Source organism: Anomaloglossus baeobatrachus, chromosome 4 (assembly GCF_048569485.1).
Source record: "Anomaloglossus baeobatrachus isolate aAnoBae1 chromosome 4, aAnoBae1.hap1, whole genome shotgun sequence".
NCBI lineage: Eukaryota > Metazoa > Chordata > Amphibia > Anura > Aromobatidae > Anomaloglossus > Anomaloglossus baeobatrachus.
This window is the reverse complement of record NC_134356.1, coordinates 17,684,838-17,700,543: the sequence shown is the minus strand read 5'-3', so window position 1 is coordinate 17,700,543 and position 15,706 is coordinate 17,684,838. Positions and strand designations below refer to the sequence as shown.

The window sequence follows — 15,706 nt, the reverse complement described above, 5'->3', positions numbered from 1 at the left end:
ACTTGTCCATACTATGTATACCTCTTTTCACATGTAAAGTGCCATGGAATAAATGGCGCTATAATAATAAATAATAATGATAATTTTTTTTAAACAGAAAAAAATAAAACTTTTTTTGCAATAATTTCTCTTCATTGAAATTATGTGGCTGTGTTGCTGGATACATCCTTATCTCAGATATATAGACCATTGTTCCACAATCAGGAAATCAAAGAGATATATGTCAAGTGAGAACCCTGCACTTACAGATCTGGAAAACATGAATAGAACGTTTATCTCAGTGGTAAACCAAAGAGCGAAGTCTATAATGATAATGTATATGCTGGAATGTGACTCATCGGTCACATTTGGTTTATATACTTCAGAGTGATCTCGGCGATGGCGTCTGCTGACCCGAGACATAATCTATAAAATATCGGTTCAATAAAAAAATAGGCGTCAGGTTACAGCCAACACCAACATCTGCTATGAGGACATCTATCAGCCCCAAAACTGAAATTGAACTGTTTAAACCTTTATATGGGAAAAAAATCACCTATAAAAAACCCTCTAGTACTGTAGAGCTTAGTAAATGTATTTTAGAGATAAACTGTTTACCGTAATTCCAAATGTAAATGAGGGGGCTGTAATGCTGACGGGTTCGAGTGAGAGTGAACCCACTGGGCCATAGCACACGGTGCAACTGAGCGACACGACTAGGCGCACACCGGATATTCACCCTCTGATGACACCCTGCGATGAATCAGGTAGAACCAGGTATCCTTTGGGCCAGACTGAGGGTAACTGTTAGCTCGCCTTCCTAGCACTTGGTGTTCGGATACCCCCTGACCTGAAGTACCATGGGGGTCTATCCAGGGAGTCGCTACTGCCTTTTCTCTACTGTGTTCTGTCTGTCTGCCGGCAGCGTGGACTAGGTGAGATAGCTCCAAGCTTTGTCTCTTTATGGGTCCCTGCGTTGCTGCTGAGGCTCGGACTCTGTGAGGTTGGTGAGGTACTTGTAGTTCCCCTCACCGGCCAGGTTTAGCAGATAGTTAAACTGGAATCTGCTCTAGGGACCTGTTCCCCGTACGTGCCTAAACACCAGGAGCACCTCTTTCTCTCTGTCTCCTCAGTGACTGTTCTCCCCCGCCAACTGTCACTACCACACGCAGGGCCTGACTAGTGGCAGCGCGCGCGCATCACTGGCGACTGCCACGCACTACCACCACCAGACTGGCTCTCCTTTCTTCCTGACAACCTCTGCATTCAAGCTCCTAGTCCCCCCACTTCACCCCTTGACAAGATTTGAAGGCCAGCCTTCCTCTGGAGACTGCTCAAGGGTCCCATATAATGGTGTGGGGGAAACTGGTTGCTATGTGTCTGTGCGTACACACCTCATTCTGGCCCTTAGGATCACCTGGAAGTACTGTCCCAGCATGGGTGCAGCACTCAGTGGTGGCTGACTGTGTTCAGGGTCGCCACATTCTCAGATATCCTGCAGCTCTTCACTAATTTGTCATGAACACGACTACTCTCTAGCGCCCCTATTGTCGACAGGCCACTTTTGGTACTGCAGGACAATGAATAAAATGCCCAATATTGGAGGTTTCACAGCAAGGGTAAATGTATATATCCCCGATTCCCACTGATGGAATATATATATATACACACACCTCGGTACCCTTAATGATAGCACAGCAATAATTATTTGCAATAGTAATTACGCTGCCACCACCCAACTTTTCAGGATAGCTGGGGACCCATTTCAGATAGCAGAAGGCTTTTCGGACGGGTTTGGGTTCATATATAGAGCAGAAGGAAACAAACTATTAAATTTTAGATATTTAATCAGAAAATAGGCAGTGTTTAAAAAAGCAAGAATTTGCAAAAGGGAACAATACAAATACAGTATAGACAGTTACATAAAATAAAAAGTATAACCGTGAAACTTATGAAACTCGTGCCATAGATGTGACGTCCGAATTTAGGGAGTGAAGGTCTCCAAGAGAAGAAGATGGTAGAAAGACGGCCAGCATCACCACTTACTGATGCCTTCCAATACTGACTCTCCTCCAGAAAGGAGCTAATTGCTCTTATGCCCTCAGGTAACCCCCATCTCTGTGACTTCATTTTATGGTCACTTGTGGGCTGTGCCAAGATTGTCACAAAGTTCTTTAATTCTAGTTTTTCACATATCTTTGCCCCTGGGCCACACAGGTGAAAGATATTAGCTTCATATTTTATATCTCGATTTTATATTTACATAGATACCAAACACAACACATCTAGCATGATTTTACTGGCCAATACTCATTTGTCGTGATACCAGCGATCTCCCAGTCAAGCTAAACGGTGCGCTAGGTTCAGCGCTCCCCAGGGATTCCGGCAATATGCTTTTCATTTTTCTAGCATTAATGTAGCGCTTAAAAACTGTTTTAGAAGATTTTCCTCCAACAGAACAAAGAAATGTCTTTTCTATGCATCCTTTGGCTGCAGCTCTACCATCACCCAAAGTCAGGCCAATCACATAATCGTCATGACGATCTGTGGCTGATGGTGGGGATGGGGGTAAGGACCCTTCAAGAGTTTTACATGACAGACTTATAGACACTTCATTAACAAAGACTATGCATCAAGTAGTAGTTCCGGACAAAGATGAATATATGGAGATGTGTAAAGAAGACGTGTTCATGATGAGATGTTCAGTAAAAATCATACGAAGAGCTGCACATGGATGGACTTGAGCATATAATTAATTAAACATATGAGTTATATAGTTATAACAGGAGGGAAATGTCAGAATAATTTGCTTTATAAGCTTAATAATCATATATTTTGTAATGATTTAATTCTATTTGTGTTGGAGTGATTCAACATTTATAATCATGTGTTTTATAATCAGCCTAAAGAGAGTATTTGTCACTAACCATGCAGTTTCTGTTGGAAACCACAAGTCTGGTTTCATCTAAAAAGCAAGATATTGTCTGGTCAAGTGACATCTGTGACCCCGAAGGGTATTTTTAAAAGCAAGGTATATGCAAGTGTCACCAGTAACAGCTGTGTATTTCTGAATTTTCTATACCTTATAAATGCTCAGGTCTGCATGTGTATGGCAGACAATTTCATATTGTCTCCTTCGAAGCTTGAATAAAGCCGTCTCAGATTGTTCTGTCCCCACTTAAAGGCGATTGAAGGCGCGCGTAATACTATTGTATGTACTGAGGATTTCGATTGCGTAAGGGCAATGACAACCAGAGACTAGTTCTTGGTGCAAAAGACGTTTTATAATATGTAACCGCAATATGTGCACAGAACAGAATATACACAATAATAAGTAACTGCAATATGTAAACAGAACAAAATATACACAGTAATATGTAACCGCAATATGTACACAGAACAGAATATACACAGTGGAACATAAACACAGTAAATACCTGCTGGGTTCAGAGCAAAGGGGAATTCCCGGGACCGCACACCGGACTCCCCCAGGGAGACCACCAGGAGCGAACCCCTATACAGGGGCTGTCCGGCAATCACCCCAGAAGGCCTAAATGCGCAGCAGCCGGGACACAAAAAGGACAACAGATATAGTCCAAAAAATGTCCGTACGTGATGTGAGTCCTAGGGTGGATATGAACGGAAGGGACCGGGCAGAAGTGCCGACCAGAGACGGCAGACAGAGTCCGAGCACAGTTGGATGAGAGGTGAAGTCCAGAGCTGGTGTCAGGTGTTTCAACTGGATCCAAACAGCAATCAGGAGATAAGAGCAGCAGGGCAGGAGTACACAGGAAGCAGTATACTCAGGCAACTAGACTAAGCTTAGGGGCGGCTTTTAAACAGATGGACAGGAAGTAGGGCAACAGAACAGAAAACTCCATGTTAACAAAGGGCAAGATCCTTCAAAAGAAAACTGGAAATTCCAGAACTCTGACAGTGCGTAGTTGTGAGATGGTGTGAGAATCTTACCTTCGTTTTTCCTATAGGTGAGGCAGACATGACCAGAGCGCTCCAGAGTTAAACATGCACATGCTGAGATGAAACAATGGTGGTTTATTTTCTCCAAAGATTAGGACATGCAGAGTACAGTAGTCCAAGTACCTGGCATTGTGGTTCTCTTGTGATGCTTGTTTCTGGAGTCACTAAGGTCAGAAGACTTTGCTTCTAGCAGCTCCAATAAGGGATGTGATTCTCACAAAAACTCTGGCTGGAACTGAATATGCCAGGAAATGATGTAAGAGGATCAGCAGACACTCCCATGGGCTGGACAAAAGAAACAGAAGAGGCGAAAGGTCTGACCAGTAGATGGCAGCAGAGACAAGCATGAAAAACATTAAATAACAGTTTTAACTAAAACAAATAGAAACAGCACACTCCCAGTCTGAAATTCACTTTGGGGATTTCAATATTGAGTCCATAATACAACCTGAAAGGAAAGGCATGTTAAATGCAAGAACAAACTCAATTGAGTCCAAACAAGGAGGATGGCTCAAAGTTCAGGTCCTGTAGCGTTCATCCCGTAGGGACGCTCTCTATGGGCAACAGCAGAACAAGTTTGTGGATTGGCCTTTCAAAGGTCTTCGTCTCACCTTTCCTGATGACCTTTAGCTCCATCTTCCGAACATTGCCGTCCTGGCTAGGCAGTATCCTAGTAATCAGTCCCATAGGCCAGTCAGTCCTTTCTGTGGTCTGGTCTTTCATATATGCAACCGCTGCTATGGCTTCTCTGGAGGCGTCTGAGAAGATGTGGAGTTCCTTCTTTATGCTAGAGGTGAGGGAGCTTTTGATATAACATCTTGGGATGTGAATGTTGTTCAACCCACACAACGACTGTTTCCAAGCTTCCCATTTTTGCTGTTTGTCGGAAGGGGGTGGGGTATCCCAGTCCTTAACGGTTTCAGAGAATTGTCTCAGCAAGGATTTGCTTTGTATAGTGATAGGCGCCACAAATCCCAGCGCGTCGAATAAGCTGTTCACTATAGAGAGGACACCACGTTTTGTGAATGGCTTGTCTGAGCAACTTACTTGAAATCCGAAGGAGTCGGCTGCAAGATCCCATCTGATGCCCAGGCTCCTCTGCATGGGTGGACTGTCTAGCCCTGAGTCAATGTCTTGAACCCAGGGGTCTGATCGCCCAACTCAAAGGCTCTCATTACGGTCAGGCTATTTGAAGAAAATTTGTGTAACCTGAGTTTTGCCTGGGACAGCAGGCCTCTCAAAGTCACTTCAAATGTGATGTGGTCACTAAAATAATGGGTTTGTAAATTTTGCTGGAAAAATGAAAAATTGCCGATGAACTCTGAACCCTTTTGGCAAAAAAAAAAATGAGGTTTCAAAAATTGCCCTGATGTAAAGTAACATGCGGGGAAGGTTATTTATTAACTATTTTATGTGACAACAGGTCACCAAAAAATCTCAGAATCGCCGGGATCCGCTGAAGCTCCAGAGTTATAACCTGTGAAAGTGACGCTTGTCAGAATTCCAAAAAATGGCCGGGTAAGGAAGGTGAAGGGGTTAAAGTCTGGCAAAACCAGAACATCCACTAGTTCACAAATCACTTATTGCAAATAAGCAAATCTGATAACTTTCACTAATGCCACAATGTGAAACTTCTTGTAAAATGCTGTATACCGCCATATAATGCTGCATAGTCCCTATATAGTACTATATAATCTTTATAGAGCTGTAGTGTGCACTCCTCATACACAGCTGTGCTCCTTCCATAAATAACTAAATATCCTCCATTCATATAATGCTATACACTTCCATATAGTGCTGTATACTTCCTATATAGGACTGTATACCCTCCAAATAGTTACTGCAGTTTACTCCCCATATAGGGCGGTATCTCTCCAGATAGTGCTGAATACTCTAGTGCTCTTTAACCCTAATCTTCTGCGCTGTATACCCTCCATATAGTGCTGTAAACGCTCTTATGTTCTATACACTGCTATATATCTACAGTGCTGGGTGCAGTACTCAGTGGTGCCTGACCAGGTCAGGGGCGCCACAGTGGCACAACCCCTGATCCGACCTTAATACATGCCAAGTGTCACTTGGTGCGCCGGCCAATCACAGACATGCCAATACTTGCTAAGGTATGTTACATAGTCCAATAATCTTTTTGCTGTAGTATGTTGTATATTCTCCATACAGTGCTGATTACCTCCATATAGTGCTACACATCACCATATATACTTGCATTGATAAAACCAAATGGGCAAATAAATAGTAATATATATCATAGGGTACTTAAACATTTGCTGAATAAAGATGAAGATTTTAATTATGGGACTCGCCACTTTATCCTTTTTCATCATAGGGGACTTATTTTGCACTGTTTTGATAAAGAGTGTAAAAGTCATAACACCAGAAAAGATGCAGCCAATCAGGATGGTTCTTAACTATGGAAGAGCGAACCTGAACCTTAAAGTTTGGGGTTTGCACTGGGCACTGAGTGTTTGAGTCTCGCACCTGTACACCGGCTTTTACCTGTATGTCTGGTTCCTGTTTTGGTTTATCATCTGAATAAAGAGAATGCAGAGCAGCCAATCAGCAAGCATTTCCTATGTGGCACTTCCAGCCACATCACAGCCATGTACAGTATTGAGAAGTCTGTGTTCGGGTGGCGCACCATTGAAGAAAAAAAAACAATCAAATGACTTAGACTATTGCCCTATTTATGAAAGCCGAGATAAAGCAGCAGCTGTAGGCTCCAACCCCCGCGGTCTGCTTTACAGTGGCTGATTATCAAAATTAAAGGGGATTCCATGCAGTTTTTATTTTTATTAATTAAATAATGTAAAACATATACTAGTATAAAAAGACTGACAGCACATCCACAAGGTGTGAACAGGTCCACACTGAATATTCAACGTTACAAAAATCTGTACAGCAGCATCTGCTAAGCTAAACTATGTATGTGTATGCTGTACACATTTTTGTAATGTAAAAAAAAATGGTTTGGGGTCGCCCCATTGTTAATAAGTTAACCAGCCAAGGTAAAGCAGGTAGCTGGTATTACTAGGGAGGGAAGAACCATGGCTATTGGCCCATCCCAGCCTGATAATATCAGCCTCCAGCCACCTCAGAATTGGTGTATCACGTTAGATGCAGCAGCTCATTCCGCTTGCCCTGAAGCGGTGGCAATATATGGGGTTAATATTTGCTGTGATTTCACAAAAAAAACAGCTGCCATCAAGCCCTAGGATAGTAATGAGGAGGCGCATATGAGACTCCCCATAATCAACCCCATAGGTCAAAAGAAATAAACACAAACACAAGAGAAATCCTTTATTTGAAGTACAATATAAGCACACCCCAATTCCACCCCACAGGTCTGTGAGAAGTGGTGACGTCACTGAAGTCACCGGAGTTCACACCTGGAGACTCCCGGGGTATCATGTATGACCACCGGTCACCTCTGTCGGATTGCGGGACACGGCGGCACGGCAGCCGACAATCAGGTCATCGGAGTTCACAGCCCGAATATCACCACATCCGCTCCTCTCTACAGCAGCAGCCTCACATTGTATAATTACACAGCAGGGCCACACATAGGTCTGTTTACCCCCATATACTGCTGAGTGTTCCCCATATACATCCATACAGGGCCATATACTCCAGAGTGCTCCCCATATACATCCATACAGGGCCATATACTGCTGAGTGCTCCCCATATACATCCATACAGGGCCATATACTGCTGAGTGCTCCCCATATACATCCATACAGGGCCATATACTGCTGAGTGCTCCCCATATACATCCATACAGGGCCATATACTGCTGAGTGCTCCCCATATACAGCCATACAGGGCCATATACTCCTGAGTGCTCCCCAAATACATCCATACAGGGCCATATACTCCTGAGAGCTCCCCATATACATCCACACAGGGCCATATACTCCAGAGTGCTCCCCATATACATCCATACAGGGCCATATACTGCTGAGTGCTCCCCATATACATCCATACAGGGCCATATACTGCTGAGTGCTCCCCATATACATCCATACAGGGCCATATACTGCTGAGTGTTCCCCATATACATCCATACAGGGCCATATACTGCTGAGTGCTCCCCATATACAGCCATACAGGGCCATATACTCCTGAGTGCTCCCCAAATACATCCATACAGGGCCATATACTCCTGAGAGCTCCCCATATACATCCACACAGGGCCATATACTCCAGAGTGCTCCCCATATACAGCCATACAGGGCCATATACTCCTGAGTGCTCCCCATATACATCCATACAGGGCCATATACTGCTCAGAGCTCCCCATATACATCCATACAGGGCCATATACTGCTGAGTGCTCCCCAAATACATCCATACAGGGCCATATACAGCTGAGTGCTCCCCATATCCATCCATACAGGGCCATATACTGCTGAGTGATCCCCATATACATCCATACAGGGCCATATACTGCTGAGTGCTCCGGACCCCATATACATCCATACAGGGCCATATACTGCTGAGTGCTCCCCATATACAGCCATACAGGGCCATATACTGCTAAACACCTTCCATGTTGTCTACATCCCATATTGTACTATTTACACCATATGACGCTTTATCACAGTAATATTCAGTGTTTCTCCAAACAGTCCAGTATTATAATCTGAAGAGTCCATACAGCGCTGTATACAGCAATATAGTGTGACCATATCAATCACTCCCGGCCTGAGAAGATCACGCGAATCACCGCTTGTTACCGACAACAAAGAGCGGAAACTCTCAGCCATAGGGCGGAATTTCAAATTTAACGCTCAGCCAATCAGCAGTCAGTAAGGTTCCGACTCCGCCCACAGACGTTACTGCCCGCGATGTTCCCAGCCGCCTCTGGAGCAACACAGACTGCAGTGATCGTTATTTTCTAGTAAACCTCTATATAGTACTTTAATCTCTATATGCTGCATATACCGCCAAAAATCAATGCTTTTGTATACGGACACTGCCATATAACCCCATACTTCTGTATAGTGCAGCATATTCCTAATCTAGTTCTGTATACCGCAATCTTGTGCTACACATCTATATAAAAAGTGCTTTATATTCTAAATTTAACTCTATATACCGCGCTATTGTGCTGTATATTCAGTTTCTCCAGTATCAAGAAGCAGAATCAGAGGCCAGGAATCAGCTCGTCTGAGGGAGGATTTGGTGGCTCTGAAAAGAGCCTTTGTGTTGTGCTCGGGGGTGCGGGACAGATCTACGCCCTCTCCCCGCGGATGCGGCGGGCCAGCTGGATGTCTTTGGGCATGATGGTGACCCTCTTGGCGTGGATGGCGCACAGGTTGGTGTCCTCGAACAGCCCCACCAGATAAGCCTCACTGGCCTCCTGCAGGGCCATGACGGCCGAGCTCTGGAAGCGCAGATCGGTCTTGAAGTCCTGGGCGATTTCTCTCACCAGGCGCTGAAAGGGAAGCTTCCGGATCAGCAGCTCGGTGGATTTCTGGTAGCGGCGGATCTCCCGGAGAGCGACTGTACCCGGCCGGTAGCGATGCGGCTTCTTCACTCCGCCGGTGGCGGGAGCGCTCTTCCTGGCGGCCTTAGTGGCCAGCTGCTTGCGGGGAGCTTTCCCTCCGGTGGATTTACGGGCGGTCTGCTTAGTTCTGGCCATAGCTCTGTAGAGAAGAGAACAGGAGTGATGAGAGGAGCGGCGGGAGCAGAGTATTTATGCTCCTGTGCGCGTCCTCATTGGTCTGTTTATAACCGCCCCCTGCACGCCATTAGTTACTACACACAAAAGAAAACTATCTAGCCAATAACCACCTGAGGTCTCTGACCAATCACTTTTCAGATGAAGCGCCGCCCCTCAGTAACCCCGCCCCTCAGTAACCCCGCCCCTCAGACTGCTCGCCACCCTTGTAACCCCGCTTTTTCCTGTGCGTGTCGTCATTGGTCTGCAGAAACACGCTCCCTGTACTCTATTAGTTATGTGACGCAAAATAAAATAATACAGCCAATAATCATCCGATGTCTCTGACCAATCAATATTCAGAAGAAGCTCCGCCCTTTAGAATCCCCCTCGGTAACCCCGCCATTGTTGTAACCCGGCTTGTGTCCCCTCCCATGTTGCGCTCAGCTACTCACTCATTTCCCGCCGCTCTAAGGGTATGTGCGCACGTTGCTTTTTACCTGCTTTTTACCTGCTTTTTTGCTGCTTTTTCTTCTGCGCTGTTTAATGCCAAAATGGATGTGTTCTTCTATTCAAGCAAAGTCTATGGGAATTTGGGTTTCTTGTTCACACTATGTTGTTCAAAATGCTGCCTTTTTGTGGCAGAACTTTGGTCAAAAACTCAGCTTTGCAGTGCAAAACCCAAATGGCAAAAACAATTGACATGTTGCTTCTTTGAAAAGCTGAGTTTTTGACCAAAGTTCTGCCTCAAAAAGGCAGCATTTTGAACAACATAGTGTGAACAAGAAACCCAAATTCCCATAGACTTTGCTTGAATAGAAGAACACATCCATTTTGGCATTAAACAGCGCAGAAGAAAAAGCAGCAAAAAAGCAGGTAAAAAGCAGGTAAAAAGCAACGTGCGCACATACCCTAATAAACAGTGTTACTTCCCGGCTACACGCGGCTCTGGAGCCACCGATGTAACTGCAGCTCCATCTCCCCGCACACAGCGCTGTACAGTGCAGCCCCCGCATTATCACTACATCCCCGGCAACATAATCATCTACCGCCCCCTGTACACAAGATCACCGCGCAGATCTACATAGCGAGAAATACAACACTGATCTTAGGGGGACAAGAGTGACACTGATCACACAGCTCTGCAGGACAAGCTCGTGACACTGATCATACAGCTCTGCAGGACAAGGTGGTGGCACTGATCATACAGCTCTGCAGGACAAGGTGGTGACACTGATCATACAGCTCTGCAGCACAAGGTGGTGACACTGATCATACAGCTCTGCAGGACAAGGTGGTGTCACTGATCATACAGCTCTGCAGGACAAGGTGGTGACACTGATCATACAGCTCTGCAGGACAAGGTGGTGACACCGATCATACAGCTCTGCAGGACAAGGTGGTGTCACTGATCATACAGCTCTGCAGGACAAGGTAGTGTCACTGATCATACAGCTCTGCAGGACAAAGTGGTGACACTAATCATACAGCTCTGCAGGACAAGGTGGTGGCTCTGATCATACAGCTCTGCAGGACAAGGTGGTGACACTGATCATACAGCTCTGCAGGACAAGGTGGTGACACTGATCATACAGCTCTGCAGGACAAGGTGGTGACACTGATCATACAGCTCTGCAGGACAAGGTGGTGACACTGATCATACAGCTCTGCAGCACAAGGTGGTGACACTGATCATACAGCTCTGCAGGACAAGGTGGTGTCACTGATCATACAGCTCTGCAGGACAAGGTGGTGACACTGATCATACAGCTCTGCAGGACAAGGTGGTGACACTGATCATACAGCTCTGCAGCACAAGGTGGTGACACTGATCATACAGCTCTGCAGGACAAGGTGGTGTCACTGATCATACAGCTCTGCAGGACAAGGTGGTGACACTGATCATACAGCTCTGCAGGGCAAGGTGGTGACACTGATCATACAGCTCTGCAGGACAAGGTGGTGACACTGATCATACAGCTCTGCAGCACAAGGTGGTGACACTGATCATACAGCTCTGCAGGACAAGGTGGTGTCACTGATCATACAGCTCTGCAGGACAAGGTGGTGACACTGATCATACAGCTCTGCAGGACAAGGTGGTGACACCGATCATACAGCTCTGCAGGACAAGGTGGTGACACTGATCATACAGCTCTGCAGGACAAGGTGGTGGCACTGATCATACAGCTCTGCAGGACAAGGTGGTGGCACTGATCATACAGCTCTGCAGGACAAGGTGGTGACACTGATCATACAGCTCTGCAGGACAAGGTGGTGACACTGATCATACAGCTCTGCAGGATAAGGTGGTGGCACTGATCATACAGCTCTGCAGGACAAGGTGGTGGCACTGATCATACAGCTCTGCAGGACAAGGTGGTGACACTGATCATACAGCTCTGCAGGACAAGGTGGTGGCTCTGATCATACAGCTCTGCAGGACAAGGTGGTGGCACTGATCATACAGCTCTGCAGGATAAGGTGGTGGCACTGATCATACAGCTCTGCAGGACAAGGTGGTGGCTCTGATCATACAGCTCTGCAGGACAAGGTGGTGGCTCTGAGAAGAGCCTTTGTGGTAGGAGGACAGAGCGGCTCCGCTTATTTCTTGGCCGCGGGCTTCTTGGCTTTAGTCGCCTTCTTAGCCGGACTCTTGGCAGCTTTGGGTTTTGCCGCCTTCTTAGCCGGACTCTTCGTCACCTTCTTGGGCTTTGGAGCGGCCTTCGGCTTCTTGGGGCTCTTTGCCGCTTTCTTGGCGGCTGCTGCGGGCTTCTTGGCCTTTTTCGGGCTTTTCTTGGTCGCGGCCGGAGACTTCTTGGGCTTCTTCGGAGATTTGGCCGCTTTCTTGGCTGCCGGCTTCTTAGGCTTGGCCGCAGCTGCTGGCTTCTTCTTGGCCGCCTTGTCCTTCGTCTCCTGCTTCTTGTTCAGCTTGAAGGACCCGGAGGCGCCGCTGCCCTTCACCTGGAGCAGGGAGCCCTTGTTGACCAGAGCCTTGATGGCCAGCTTCAGGCGGCTGTTATTCTTCTCCACATCGTATCCTCCGGCAGACAGAAGCTTCTTCAGGGCGGCCAGAGACACCCCACTGCGCTCCTTGGAGGCGGACACGGCTTTCATGATCAGGTCGGAGGCGCTGGGACCGGAGGATTTGCTGCTTTTCTTGGCGGCCCCGGATTTCTTCGGCGCCTTCTTAGCTTTGGCGGCCGGTTCGGCGGGAGGAGGAGCGGCGGCCGGTGCGGTCTCTGCCATCGTGTGATCGGGGAAAAAGCACAGAAATCTCCTGAGAGAAAAATACTGAGGCCGGAGTGGGAGGCGCCTGTTATATATACAGTCTTACTGCGCACTGATTGGCTGCAGAGCTGCAACGTCTTGCGCTTCCATTGGCTGAAACTGAGCAAAGGCCCCGCCTTCTCCCGGCTGAGCCCAGTGAAGCTCCGCTCTCTCCTTGTGCTTCCCTGCCCGGGATAAAAGCTCTATATTATCGGCTACAGCCGGACGGGTGAGGAGCTTCCGCCATCACTTCTCCTCCGCCATCATCTCCGCGGAGCGTGTGTGGCCGTCACTGCCAGAGATGCCGGGAAAGAGCGCAGAGGATCCCGGGATCAGCGCCGCCGTCCTCCCGATCTGCTCATCACTGAGTGTCCGGGAAGATAAACCTGCTGCGGGAGCTCGTCCTCCTATTCCCGGCTCTTGTCACCACCACAGGGATCTTCACTACAATATCCATCGTGCAGGAAGCGGATTGTACGATGTGGGGGCGACCTGGAGCTGCTGACAGCCCAGAAGGGTAACACAGGCGATGGCCTCCGCTGCCTGCACCTCCCGGAGCAGGAATATAAATCTATCCCGTGTGTGCAGAGTATTGGGGGGAGGACACGTCCCACATTAGTGGATCACACCCGGAGGAGGATGAGTGCGATCTCCGGCACAAGATTGTGTCTTATCCTCTGTGAAGCTTTTATCTCTGAGGCCTGTAATGGAGGGAAGAGCTGTGATCAGGCGATGGCTTCACAATGCGACTCACTCCCCATCAGAAAGCAGAAAAAATCCGTGTGATCACAGAAATATTAATTCACGCATCTGACACTAACATCTGGACAGCACTGATCAACAGCATTATACGTGTCCATAATAATAGAGGAGGGTGTAGTGTATACAGCAGAATGTACAATATATACATCAGTGTGTACAGTATAGTGTACTTTATACAGTATACTTTAGTTTATACAGACTTGTAGAGAATATGGAAAATCATCCTGATGTATTTGTGAACTTTGCAGAATTCTCCAGTAAGTGCTGGGAACAGGGGAAGGCCATGGCTGCTACAGAGAAGGAACAGTGTGAAGACATGGAGAAAGCGGACAAAGTTGGTTATGGAAGTGTAATGAAAGCTTACATGCCAACAAAGGAGAAACGAGAAAAAGAAGTGTAAGGACCCAAATGCTCCCTGTTTTCTTTTTGTTTTGCTCCAACTTCCGTCCTGAAATCAGAGGGCAGCAGCCAGGTCTGACCATTGGGGACGAGGCAAAGAAATTAGGAGAGATGTGGAATAACATTTCATGAGAGAACAAGGCGCCTTACGAGAAGAAAACATCCAAACTGAAGACGTGCAAGGATATGGCGCTGTATCAATCCAAAGGCAAACTAGATAGAGCAAAAGAGGACCCTGCTGAGCCTGAAAAGTGCAACAGAGAGGATGATGAAGACGAAGAGGAGGAGAATGAATGAGCAATCTCGCCATCAGTCTGTTTTTGTTTGTGTCCATAGCATTCATCCCCTGTACGTCCCATTCACTGAACGTGTAATAAATGTCTTCCAGAAAGAATTATTAAATTGTTTCACAGGTTTCCTTAATTTTGGAGATAAAAATCAACCCCTATTTTTATCACATAAAATCAATTCCTATAATGTCCAATTATGGACATCACTAATATGAAAAAAAAAAATAACGGGAGGTGCCAACTGCTTCCTAAATATGACCTACCCATCCACAATACATATTACACGGGCTTTTTATCAAGCACTGCCATTATTTACAACCAGAGTAGACAGAATGCATCAGTCACTGACCAGATCATATAATGCTGAAACTTCTATAATGTCCAATAATAGAAATCACAAATATAAGAAAACGTGAAGTGCAAACTGCTGCCTAAATATGATCTACCCATCCACAATCCATATTACACGGGCTTTTTATCAAGCATTCATTCTGCCATTATTTACAGAGCAGACAATGTATATGGCGCTGATTCATCTACTATACGAGACAAGTCACTGAACAGATCATATAATGTTGATAGACAATAGATCTGAGAGGGGCACACTTATTACTATAATCATTCACTAACGTCTCCACTATAGATAGTCAATTATCTTATTTAAGAAATGCTCAAGTGACTATTACAACATTCCAGTCAGTGACTGAGTAGATTAATACCAGTCTCAAGAATCAGGCTATACATCCTATTTTCATTGGTCAAAAGTGAGAGCAGATAGCAGCGTTAGAGGAACTTTTTCAGTAACTAAATCAAGTTTTCCTGGTATAGTATGCACCTCCAGCCAGAAGAGTAAACATTTCTACTATACTCAGGCGGTAACATCAAACCACGTGGAGCTGGACTGTGAAGATTCCCCGCAGCTAAACTGCCAATAAGCCCTGTGCAATGTACTGAGCGGTAGATCATTTTATCTCTAGTGCCTCTCTATCGTGTACGCGCCCTACGCGTTTTATCTGAATTCCTGATTGCTGCCCAGATTTATCAGGGGTATGTGGCAGCTTGTCTAGTTGCATGATGTTACATATGATGCATGTAACAATAGTAAGCGACATGATCGCTACAGCGGGGAGCGGCTCCTGCTGCCTCCCTTCAGTCCTCCAATCAGCCTCCGATCCAAGACATGATGGAGACTGTTGCCTATCAAAGCGGAGCAATGGGAAAACAGTAACCACGGCCGAACACAGCCAATAGCGCTGCTCAAAGCAGCATCAGCGACCAATAGGCAATGGCTGTCACTCCCAATCATTACTTATACAGACACAGACCCCATGCAGTACAATGTAAGAATCT

The 15,706-nt window shown here is 46.3% G+C and overlaps 1 protein-coding gene and 2 pseudogenes across 1 annotated transcript; 1 reads left to right on the top strand and 2 right to left on the bottom strand.

Moving 5' to 3' along the window:
* Positions 1-9,206: 9,206 nt before the first annotated feature.
* On the bottom strand, positions 9,207-10,094 carry LOC142302247 (histone H3-like; annotated as a pseudogene).
* Positions 10,095-12,239: 2,145 nt separating this feature from the next.
* LOC142302664 (histone H1.01-like) lies at positions 12,240-12,884 on the bottom strand. Its single transcript, XM_075343763.1, has one exon. The coding sequence runs from the start codon at positions 12,882-12,884 to the stop codon at positions 12,240-12,242; it is 645 nt and encodes a 214-aa protein (XP_075199878.1).
* Positions 12,885-13,878: 994 nt separating this feature from the next.
* LOC142302246 (high mobility group protein B1 pseudogene) lies at positions 13,879-14,363 on the top strand (annotated as a pseudogene).
* Positions 14,364-15,706: the final 1,343 nt, after the last annotated feature.

What these genes read in the sequence shown, in the direction of transcription:
- LOC142302664 (XM_075343763.1), bottom strand. Translation starts at nt 12,884, where the DNA reads ATGGCAGAGACCGCACCGGCCGCCGCTCCTCCTCCCGCCGAACCGGCC.